The 12,867-nt window shown below is 38.2% G+C and overlaps 1 protein-coding gene across 3 annotated transcripts in view; it reads right to left on the reverse strand.

Annotated features, from left to right (window-relative positions):
- ascc3 (activating signal cointegrator 1 complex subunit 3) overlaps positions 1–12,867 on the reverse strand; it is a 148,443-nt gene that overhangs the window by 63,126 nt on the left and 72,450 nt on the right. For all 3 annotated transcript variants that reach the window (XM_018665694.2, XM_018665695.2, XM_051075770.1), the window contains exon 11: positions 11,477–11,641. In XM_018665694.2, the coding sequence (XP_018521210.1) occupies positions 11,477–11,641 (165 nt within the window). The remainder of the gene's footprint in view (positions 1–11,476; positions 11,642–12,867) is intronic.

The raw sequence follows: 12,867 nt of genomic DNA on the forward strand, positions 1-12,867 counted from the left end.
ATGTAGTATTAGGTGTACTATGTGTTCTGTGTAAACAAGTTAACGCAACACAAGGGTCTTCTTAATGTCAATATAATGTAATGTGTCTGTAAAAGGGACAGTAGATTTGCAGATTAACAAAAAATGTTCTGAACATAGACTGACTGATTGGTTATAAGTGTACATATATATATATATATATATATATATATACACACACAGTATTCATTATACACCATCTTTAAGACACACAAGATGACTCTTTGGCAGTAGTTTCCAATTAAAAGCCTTCCAGGAAAGGGAGGGATTATGTCCTTTGAACCACAGGAAACATCTGTGCATGAAGTGGAAAGAAGGATGTTTCGTAGATAGTAACAGCGATCCAGTTCTCTCTGCAGGTGAATTTGGGATGTAAACTATAACTCCAACTCCAGTTCAGTTATTTCACGCAATAGCAAAAATATGATGAAAATACAGATGATTACCCAGCCCTGATGTGTACACTAAGTGGAGTGTGATGCACTGCTAAGCCTTTATTTTATCAAGTTGAAGAAAATTTAATGTGCATCAATGCAGGTGAGTGTAGAGAGAACTGTGTTTGGGGGTTGGGGGTTGTGACAGGGAAGATTGGTAGGGCTTTTAATGTGATGCAGTACCTGTCAAACTATCCCATCAAGATAAGACCTAACCAATCCCAGACCTAGCCTGCAATACACATTCACATCAGTGCTGTTGAACCTTCTTACCGCAGATGGGGATCATGTTCACCTACAGGGAATCAAACAGTCTGTTTTTTCTTTGTTTATTTGTTCTTGTTTCCTTTTTTTTTGTTACCTTTCACTCTATGCAACTACACGTATGTGTTTAACTGCCTCTCTTTACAAGAGATGAAGATTCAATGTTTCAGGTAGGTTTGTAGCATCATTACATTGTAGGACAATATGAGGTAACTGTGCAAAGTGGATAATGAGCTGAATAAAATAAAAGTATTAAATTTTGACAGTGTGGTTATCTGTGAAGTCCTCTGAGGTTTTGCTGCCCATGCCACAAAGCTACAGAGAAATGCTGACATCAAACTGAAGGAAAAGGAGTATCAGTAATTATCAGTGGTTTTGCATGCACACCTGAAATTCCTGAACCTTCAAGCCCCTTATGGAAGAAACAGATATCAAAACACAAAATCTAGCAAGCTAAAGAACAGCTGGTTCTGTAAAGCATCTTTGACTGAAATAAAACAACAACAACAACAACAACATCATATTAGTGTTTTAAGTTTCATATGATCAATATGACAATGTCTAAACCAGTCTTTCCCAACCAGTGAGCCGCGGCACATAAGTGCTCCGTGAGAAATCTTCAGGTGTGTCGTGGAAAATTATCCAATTTCACCTGACTGGTACTCTAAGCGAGCGGCGTGTAGTGACAGGCAGAACAATTACATGCTCTTCCACTAGAGGCAGTGTTGCTCTAAATACAAAAGTACATAGTCATGCTGCAAGTGTGCAAGTGCAGTTCTGCTCCCTTTCTCCACAACCCATCTATGCGAGGTGGGCTTTTCAAGCATGACTGCTATAAAGACCAAAAAAAGAGAGCGACTCAGAGCTGCTGACAAGATCTTAGTGTGTGTCTTTCTTCATTTCCTGCAAGAATATCAGCTTTGTGTTCAACTAAACAGGCCCAGGTTTCACACTGAGTAAGTAAATTGAGACTAGATTTTCATTATATTTCAATAAATATACTTTTTGTGACATTTTTGTTTGGTGGTGTGCCTTGTGATTTTTCTAATGTAAAATATGTGCCGTGGCTCAAAAAGGTTGGGAAACAGTGGTCTAAACAGACTGTTGTCTGAAATGGAGGCCAAACATCACAGGTGCTGGATACATTTCCTCTAGTAGAGGCAGCATCAAGCAGTCAGCAGCATCAATGTGGGATAAAATATATGAAATGAGAGGGTGTTATTATTGAACTAAACCACGTGCAGACTCGCTGGCTCTTTTAGTGAATTACATACTTTACATTCAAATGTCAGCAAAATGAAATTAAAGTTCCATCTCTATTGCAAATCTAATCTGTAAACCATAATGTTGTCACTCTTCATTGAAGTACGCTGTTGCTCCATCTTGCTTGTATCTGTTGGTATGAGAAAGAGCATGATCTATCAGAGCATCAGGAACTAGATCTGTGACATGTTATCCACTTTAAATTTCCACTGTATCATTAGTTGTGTTTCTAAAGGGGCTATATGTAAGAATTGGCCAACTGTTGAATTCACACTCCAAACAAATGTGGGGCAGCATATTACCAGAGGGCTGCACAAAATAACATAAGATGTCATTCATTCATTTAACATTTAACTGTCTGTCTGTTGTTGGCTGCAGTCAAAAGCAATATCATGAGAGCGATGAGAGTAAACCAAAACCATACAGACATTTGATTTATTTACTAATTTTTTTCCATCACTATGAAAACTATTAATTAATGTGGCTAGAAACCACTAGTAGTGAGAAAATATGTGAATTTGAATTTGAGTGAACTGACCCTTTAAGTTGTTTTGTCTTTGGTAAGAATAATGATGAGCAGAATAATTTCAATGTCTTAATGTAATTCTGATTTTGTCCACTCACTGTGGATGCAGTCATTGTTTGGAGCACATGAAGTGCCTTCATTACCATAACCACTGACAAATGGGCTTTTATGACTAGAGGAATGCAGTACTTTGTTTCCCTTTCTTCTTCTTCAAACCTCACTTTACTGAATATTTGACTGAAATGACTGGGGTTAATATACATTGACAGTGCTGAACATCAGTGCTGAAAAAGCACAAAAAGTATTGTTTTTGGGTCCACTTCATATATTTTGCAGACTCCTAAAAATATGAGTTCATTCTGTCACAAAGTACCTCTTAGTCTGGACAAACTATTACTGCTCTTAGTATGGATAAATGTAGTGTCTGTTCCTGACAAGAAATAGGGGTTAATGGCAATCTATAGGAAAAAGCTACCCTTTGTGTTTCTTACTGAGTAAATTTTACACTTTTAATGGTAGAAAGAAAATAAGTACATTTAGTCAAGCACTGTGCTTAAATACCAGTCTGACATGCTAGTGTTTAAACTGATAAATTTGTTTTTATGTTACTTTACATTTGTGTAACCCTACATGATGTAAGCAGTAAATTTTGTAGTTTTTTTCTCCACCAAATTTATATGAGAGATATAGTTACCACTTGTTTCAAATATTGAGAATTTAAAGACATTTAATGAATATGATTGAAAATGATGTATTATTTTACAGTATACTAAATTACCCCAAAATAAATGAAATTGTTACCTTTAACTTGACCAGTCAAAACATTAAAATACAGCTTGCATGTTAGAGTATCAGTCAATTATAGCCCAATAATACAATGTGTAGTTGTAGGCTAGTTTTTTCTTTCTATTTTTTAAGTCCATTAAATAAAAAGTAATGCTAAATAAACATTCTAAGAAAGTTTCATTTGTAATTTCTTTTTGTTGCAGGAGTTGTACTCATTCCTTTTCACTTCAGAAATCAACATAATGTGTAATCTTCCCAGGGGTGTCCAAACCTTTGCATATAACTGTATAGTAATATGACACTGACAGGGTCTACACAAGCACTTTGTAAGACTTTGTTTACCTAGGTTTGAAGACTCAGTGTGGTATTGCTACTAGAATAACGTATGTAGAATAATGTTCTTCTTTCATGAGAATTTTAAGAGCTAACTCTGTCTCTGTACTGTTTGGAGCTGGCCAGGTAGTGTAGGTTTATGGAAGCGTTATCTCTGAGAGCAGCTGCCTGAAGCTGCTGCTGAAACATAGTTAATGAGAACCAAGTTTCCAGGCTGCAATGCCAATATGAAAACCTAAAAGCCCCAAATTTTACTTTATCTAAGGGGAACTGATGACTCTCTGTTATTACTTTGATGTCGTTTGATTCATTGTTTATATAGAAATATGATTAGTGCAGCTTTAAAATGGCTATGCCTGAGGGCTTGTCAATGCCTTAAAACTACAGTGGGTGAAAAGTTTCTTTTTATTTAAGAGAGAATATGGACAGTGTGATATATCTGCATCTGGCCAGGTAACAATCATTTCTACTAGTGAACTTAACAACCTGATAAAAACTGCTTATCCTGGTGGGCACTAAAAATCCTAGTAAATCACATAATGCACCTTATTGTAAAAGACATGCCTTATGTAAGCTTAGGTCGAGCATACATGTCCTTTAAATGCCAAACCATGAAGAAGAAGCCCGCCAACAGGGGAACATTAAAGGCCTTTGTAATAAACATTGGAGGGACTTTATCTAGAAAGCAGAGCATAATTGGTAGACATATACCCAGCCAAGAAAATGTAGTCCAAAACAAAGCTCTTAAAAGCAGAACATCAAAGTGATAACTGTCTCAGTTCTAAAATATTTGCGTAAAAAGGGGGACAAATATCAATTAGTTTACAGGGATTTCCATATTAATGTGTCTCAAGACATGAACTTAAGCACCTAGCACATCAGCAGCAGCCGCTATAATTCCTTCAACACAATCAATTACAGCAGTCCGTCAGGTATTGCAATAATTGGACAGAGAGATGAGGGAGGTGGGGGAGGGTCTGCCAGGCGTGCTGCTGGCACCCAGCATCTTCTGTTGGAGGCTGGACTACAAGCTATTTACAAATTCTTACACAAACACAAACAGAAAGATGCTGCCTCCGTGCCAGTCACATATACATATAATTAGTGTCAGAGAGAGCCAGACATGTTCTATTCAAGTAGCAGCAGTATAGTCTAAGTGCACATGTTCAAAAGGCTAGAAGTACATACTAGAGTATAAGGCTAATCATATTCTATATTCATCTTCTTGTCAACTAATCCCATGTGCAGGCCAAAAATAACAATGAACTGATCCTGACAAGTGCTGTGTGTGTATCTAGAGCCTGACGTATTTTATTCACTGGGTGATGTTCCTTCATTAAGGTGAACACACACAGTGCACACAGTCCCCAACCAATGCACTATTTCCTCCTTTTTGAGCAACTTTCACCAAAAACAACAATGGTTCACTTGATGTTGTCATGGCCGACAAATTTCCAGCATTAAAATATCTGAACGAACCCTGTATTGTGACATAAACAGTGAGGTGGTGTCTGTGACGCCCCATTACACCCAGATGAAAAGTTTACCATGTTTGAATTTTTTGTATCTTCCTGCCTAGTGTGACATCTCCTATGACCTTCCTTCAGCCTGACCAATAGGATGAGAGAGTGCTCTCTGGTGTAAACATGGCATCATATATGACATTGGTTATATTGCTGTCTGTTGGTCTGGCATGTTCTTGACAGCGCCTGATGACACAGCAAGAATTTATGGCACTATGTAGTCTGATCCCAGCATTATTCCCATCCCTACCTCTTTCTGTCCTCTTTTTATTCTTTTCATCTTACACTTATTTAACTCTCATTCTACTCTTACCACAGTTCATACTCCTTTAGCTGCTCTTTCCAACTTTGGAAGCAATAACTTTCTGAGTTCAGCAGCCACACACAGTTTCACCACAAAGTGTAGTTTCTAATCTAGATCTGTTGCAGCACAGAGCGACTTTTTGTTTGTAATCTTTACAGAAAAAACTCTATTTTTTATGCTGTTGGAGATGTCTAGGGGATGCATTTCACTGACTGTCACAAACCACGTCTTTGTTGTTAATGTGGTGTGACCACTATTCAGTTTTTTTTATGCTGAACTGACTTTGTGAATGAAAAGTCTAAAAAACACAAATTATTTTTGAATATATTATTATACAGTATTTTTCACACAGTCCAGAGGCTATCATCATTCAGTGAACTAAACCCTTCAAAACACTTTTCTCCTCCTCACACCTCTGCAGTATGTTTGCTGGGGTCACCCATTGGTGTCAGAGATACAAGGCTACAGTGAAAGGGAAAGCATCAATCTACCTGGATTCATCACCAAGTTGAGAGGAGTGACTGTTTACTTCTCTTTTTTAGGAGCTAGTCAACACAGAAAGACAACTTGGACATACCCTTAAGTGGCATGAAGTGAAAACAGTTGCTGCAGACTAGTGGAGCTGATGGTCTGAGTACTTTGTGTTGAATGTCTGATGTAATAGAACAGAATGTTTCAGGTTCACAGGAGGTAAATCGGATGTGTGCTACGTGGAAGAAACACTAACTGAGTGTTCTCCATTTTCCTCTTATCCTATGCATATGGAGATTAAACTTGTTTCTGTTCCTCTCACACAGTCAACAACCCATTTCAGAGGAGCTGTGACTTTGCATTTCTGCTGTTATATTTTTTTGCAGGAAGTGCACACAACTGGAAGTGGACACAGTTAACAGACGCTCCTGTGCAATTCAGTGCAATTCAATGCAAAAGTAAACCATATAACATACCTACCTTTCTTACAGAGTAAGAAAAATATAGAATATTGTGCGCCTAACCTATGAGAGGATTAAAACTACTAACAACTAGAAAGAGTTAATAGTTTAGATTGTTTTTACAGAACTACAGAGACATAAGACAGGCCTGTAGATTTGTAGCTTAGCTGACATGGAAGGTAACTCCACCTGGCATTGCATTTCAAATTATGCATCAATCCCACTGTGCTTCAGGTTTTGTTTTTAAGAGCTTTTGTAAGGACAAATGTGACAATGCAGAGCGAACAATGATGGAGCACAGTAGCTGCAGACAATGGTACTAACAACCCTCCCTCCTTATAAACAGGACAGAACAACACTGACCTACTGGCTTTGTCATAGCCTTTCTTTGTAAATGTCTTGTCCTTTTCCTCTTATGCCGTTTATCTGCCAGTTCTGGTGCATGTTAACGCTCTGTAGTGTTTCCTCTTATTTTCCTCTTATGCCGTTTATCTGCCAGTTCTGGTGCATGTTAACGCTCTGTAGTGTTAACATGCGCTGGAATTTCAGTTTTTTCTCGCTCCCACCTCCTGTGCATGAGTATATATAGCATTCATATCATATATGAAAGCCATGACTGGCTGGAATGGATTGCACTGATCCACTTCATTTATAACCTAATTCTAGAGCCAGGGCTGTGTGGAAACTGGACTTTTGAAAAAAAAAAAAAATCTTTGGAATCGATGCATTATTGATCAGGAACAGCATACCTGGCAATCGCTACCAGACCCCCCTGTCAAAAAACAGTATTTTTACTGAGCATAACACAGGAGCTGCTGGAATGCCACTGCCCACATGTGTTACTGTGTGACTTTGAGTGGTGGAACAATTATCAGTGTTTCAGCAGCTCCTGTACTGACCGTTTTTGTCAGTGGAGTCTGGTTGAGATTTTTTTTAAAAAGCAGTGTTTCTGGTTACCGTAATTTCCGGACTATTGAGTGCACCTGACTCTAAGCCGCACCCACTAAATAAAAAAAAATAAAAAAAAGTACATATACAGGCCGCACTTGTCTATAAGCCGCAGGTGTCTAAATGTTTTTGCAGCATGAAGCTCGTTAGTCTGTAAAAATCATTGTTTAAGCCGCAAGTTTCAAAGCGTGTGAAAAAAGTTGCAGCTTATTGTCCGGAAATTACGGTAATAAAAAGCTCTATCTCTGTTGGAATCCTATCCATCATGTTGTCAGACAATTGTAATAACAATCTGAGCCTCTCAGTGACAAAACGAACCACTTTGGTGAATTAATTTGAAGTGGACATGTGCACTGTTTGTTTTCATTGCAGCAGCTGTTCACGGTGTCCAGGTTCTCTCTTCCTGATCAATACTGCACTGATTCCAAAGGCGTTTGTCCTTATTATTTATTATCATTATTTACACCCAAAAACATGATCCAGAGTCAAAATAACGGAGCTGCAGTAGCTGTTTCATTCACTCAGTGCTTGGTCATGTGACTCAGCTCAACTTGCATATTAACATTTAGCAGACATCCCTCAGAATTCTGTCATGCTGACTGTTGGATTTGCTGGATCATCACATTTTTGTGCTTTGTTGTTTAAATGTAGGCTGTTATATGGCTGTTTAAAACATATGTCCTGTAGTTGTATTATATGGCCAGAATTCATGAATATTCCACAAATTGGCTGTCACAAAAAAGTCTAGTGTAATCTCTGGCTAGTGAAGTTAGACTGTAATTGCTAACCCTACCTTTAATGTGGGTAATTTTCGCCATGATGTGTCAGGATTGCAACTGCTCCTCTCTTACATAAAATTTGCTGAAAAACAGTTACACTTACTGGTCTACAAGTATGTATATTCATCCCAAACCATTTCACCTTGTAAAAGAAATAATTACTCTTGAATCCAGTGTGAAATCCAGAGTAAAAAGTGCCCCTGGCCAGCTTTAGCAGAGGGACAGTTGTTGGTACCTAGACCATTCTAATCAGGCTAGCTCTTGAATGTACAGTATATTTCCTATGAGTGCACATAAGAAATTACAGCTGGGTTGTCATTTAGATCTACTGTCTGGAAGTGTTACAGTTTCCTAGTAAGTTACAGCAACACTGTAACAAAAACTGTGTGGCAACTTGAATGTAGGCAACATTATGTTCCTGGAAACAGACATGCTACACCATTTATAATGGCATTACTAAAATTAGTCTGTTACAGGGCAAGCCATTATGTTCCATAGCCGCAATTCAGTCAGTCCATTGCGGCTGCCTTGTGAGACCAGTGTTATACTTCCTGCATTCACAAGGGTTTGCATAGGTCCCAGTGATGTAAATGTCATAGTTGGAGGGTGTAGTATTCACTGTCAAATCATGGATGTGTGTACTGTTACAGCCCTAATTGCACATCCGTCTGTGCTGAAGCCTCAGTGTTTCCAATTCTACAGCTATGTGCAGTCTGCTAGCAAACAGACAGTCAAGAGGCTTCAAACTTGTGCACTGCAGTGTAACCTCTAGAGGTGTTAAGGTGTACAAAACATCCAGTCAGCCCTTCTTCAGTAATATCAACTAAACTTGCAGATAAATGGGCTGTGAACCAAGTAAGCAGCGGTCACATGTACAGACCAGTTTTCAATTACCTTGCGGTTAACCCTGCCAAGAGGTCTCCGATGCTGCACAGTGCAGCAGCTCTTCCCTGCATCTCTGCCTCTGTTTCACTCTGCCTTCCTCTCCCCAGTCTGAGTCCTTTAGCATACAACTGCCATGTCTTTCTAACAGTTCTCATAATGATCAGCACTTGAGTTAGTCCATCATACTCCACAAAAGTTTTATTTTTTATATACCAATTAGTTACTTTCTTCTGTACCTCAATTTATTTTTCTTTTAATTTTGTCTCAATCTAGTGTTTTAATGCAGAGAAAAGTGTTTTATTTTCCTGTTCCAGTTTTCTTTTTATCTCTGTCAATACAATCCACCTAATACTTATCTATTACTGTCATGAAGTCTGATGATGAAGATGATGGTAAGATTTTACTTCCATTAATGGTTTATGGGTCAGGTGAATGAATTATTAACTCTAAGAGCTTCTATAAAAAGCCACAACTGAACATAAGTATCAAGTGTAAGCATGGCTGCTCTTGCTTTGATGCCAACCTGACATTCTGAGGAATTCCACCTCATCTTTACTGTTGTTTTCATTGTTGTTCTGAGTGGCGAAGTGTGTGTATATATCTAACTCAAAAACAAATGTATGTTGATTTGCATGAACAGACTTTTACTCTTAAGCCTACATAGACTTCACACATTCTTGGGTGTTTAGGGCACGAACTGCTTAGTGACAGAGTCATCTCATTCAGTTCCCAGAACAGACAAATGGGTATGCATTTACAGAGAAATGTACAGGTTCAAAATATAATTCACAGAGCAGGATGCTCGACTGAGTCACTGGTGGTGGTGCATTCAAAAAATATCCCTTTGCATCTTTTTTTTTTTACATCTTTTCCATTTATTAATTTCCTTCCATAGACAGACACATGACAGCAGCTCATCAGGAAGTGATATGGACCACTATGACCATGATGCCCATCTGAATTCTCACAAGTACTCTAATATGTGAAATGTCAAGGCTTGTTCCTGTCGGGCATCATCAGGGGAAATCAGCTTCACAGACAGTGTACTGACTATTTTTTCTTGCAACAGCATGGTATCAATAGGACAGGACTCATGCTGTCTATGCTACCTTAGAGGGACTCCTTTAGGAAGACTGTGCTGTTGTTACTTCACTGGCCAACTTGGCACTCAGTGACTAAAAATAAAAAATAAAAAAACAACTACTAAAACAATACTAACTGACTTAGAGGAAGAGTCTGCTCCATATTTGACCATAGTGTTTCAGCATGTGTGTGACAGCCTTGAAACACATAGTACAAGATGTCAGTTAACCAATGAGAACACATACATGTTAGAGCACTTGTGACAGCATTTCTTACAATTTTCAGAATTTTTATACACCAAATAATCAATTGATTAATCGGATTAATCTATGATGAAAATAAACATTAGCTACACTTATACACAAAATAGTTTGAAAGAGCTCCACTTCAACCAACTACAACAGAGAAATGCTGGTCAATGCATGAGTCATAATAATCTAATGATATATATGATGATAATAGTATTAACAGTCACAGATATTTTTCTGCAATTTTCTACTTTTAATAATTTGAGTACTTTTTGATGGTAATATTTACATACATATATTTTCAACGCAGGACTATTTTTATAGTGAATACTGTGAATACTTCACCACTGGTTCTAACATGTAAACTAATGTGCTTTAGCTATATAACATGTTATAGAAACATGCTATTTTTTAATCATGATTATGATTCTGTTTGTTATTATAATAATGTTCATTATTTAGGATCAAGCTACCTCTGCAGAGGCACGTCTGTGAAATACTTGTGATACTGTGATATTTTTCTGACAACCCTGTTGAAGATTGATATGAGTGGGTGAGTAATATTCTCTATCATATTTATATCTAAATATATAACTTCCTAGTTTAGTAAATTGCTTTCCATGCCTCCTTAGACTCTCTGTCCCACACATCCATGCTGTAGCACTCCATCTAATGTGATTCTGCCATTGCACTTCATTTTAAAGCCTTCAGTGTTTAACAGAGAGCTACAGACAGATTTTGTGGACAAATATGAGTAATATGGGAAAAAGTGAATGTGCATGTCAGTGTTCCAGTCAACAAAAACATTGATGTTTTGATGTGTGATTTGGCAAAATCAGGGGGGGTAGTAAAAAGGAAGTGAATTAGCTGTGTGCTACAACTGGAGGCCCGTTTTGTAGCCTGTATTTATTTACATTTTCATATTGCCACCGCTAAAAGTTTGCAGTGTACCCACCTATGTACAGACAACTGCCACTCGATTACTCTGATACTAAGGAAAACTTAAAAACAAAAGGGCAACCTAGAGAAAAAATGTATCTCAAAAAATGCATTTTCATAGCCAAAGAAAGGAGCTGAAGGGCGTAACATGCACACACGTATAGTGTGTAAACACACTGTATCAGGAAGGCAGACAGGGAACATGACTAACCTGTCTGATGGTCCTGGCAACCAGGCTCTCCAGTACTGGTCCTCGATCTTCATGGAGAAGATGAACTTCATCTAAGATCAGTAGACGCACAATCTGGGAGAGAGCCACATCTCCGACGCTCTTCCTGGTCACAACATCCCACTTCTCCGGAGTCGTAACCAACATCTGGAAACAAACATGAAGACAGTAAGAACAGGATTTAACACCAATTCAATATAATTCACCATACAATGGCAGCGATAAATAAAGGAACAGAGAATGTCAAAAAAAGAGAGAAATACAAATTATTTTTCAATATTTTTTCAGCAAAAGTCAAGAGACACCAGAAAAAAAAAAACTGAGGAAAATGTAATTGATCTAATCATTTTAATTAAAGACAATGCAACAAAGCAAGACTGGCTGTTTTTTTGTTACATTCATTCATTTGTCAATAACACCTGAATTTTCAGCACCACTGTGTATGTTATCTTATTTATCACTATTTTCCAGCAGTACTTCTGTTACTGAAAAAGAGCTGAATCCCAACACATTTTTTATAGTAATGTGTAAAGTTTCTGTTACTGTGATTTAATGTGAAGGTGCCTTACCTCTTTGACAAGTAATCACTATGACTATGCTAGCACCTAAGGATGTAACCAGAGCTGATTCTCTGAGTCGATGCCAGAATGCTGACAACGTGATGGTATTTGTTCTACAGCACCGTAGATGTCATAAGGACTGGTGTTGTGATTCTTCAAGGACGAGTGAGAACAGCATAATAATCCTACGTGTGTTCTAGTCTGACATCAAACACAAATGGAAAAAGACGGAAAAGCAGAGCACAACAACAAGTGGAATGACAGCAGCAAGTGCAGGTGCAGCAACAGGTCGACCACAATGTGTGGTGGCTCAGGAGCTACAGCGGTTGCCCACCGGCCAGAGGGTTAGTGGTTCGATCCCCGGCTCCTCCAGTCCGCATGCCGAAGTATCCTTGAGCAAGTTACTGAACCCCAAAGTGCCCCTGATGTGTGTGTGCATTGGTAAATGAATGAGTTAGAGAGCACTCATGTATAGAATAAGTGCTGTATGAATGTGTGTGTGAATGGGTGAATGTGACGTACTGTGAAGCGCTTTGAGTGGTCAATCCAACTAGAAAAGTGCTATACAAGTACAGTCCATTTACCTTTTAATGGGGCAATCCACCAATTATTTTTTTTTAGATTACGTTTGTTTGCTAGTCATGAGGATCACTACTAGGAAACAGTTGTATAATGTCTTCTGTGGCTCTGAAGGAGCTTTGCCAAATGTGACAAAATTATGTCATCAACAAGGTTGTCTTAGCTTGATACAAATTCACTTTACAAAGGCACAAGAGTTAGTAAAAGAACAGGAGGTTAGTAACACAAGGAGAA

The sequence above is a fragment of the Lates calcarifer genome, linkage group LG15 (assembly GCF_001640805.2).
Source record: "Lates calcarifer isolate ASB-BC8 linkage group LG15, TLL_Latcal_v3, whole genome shotgun sequence".
NCBI lineage: Eukaryota > Metazoa > Chordata > Actinopteri > Centropomidae > Lates > Lates calcarifer.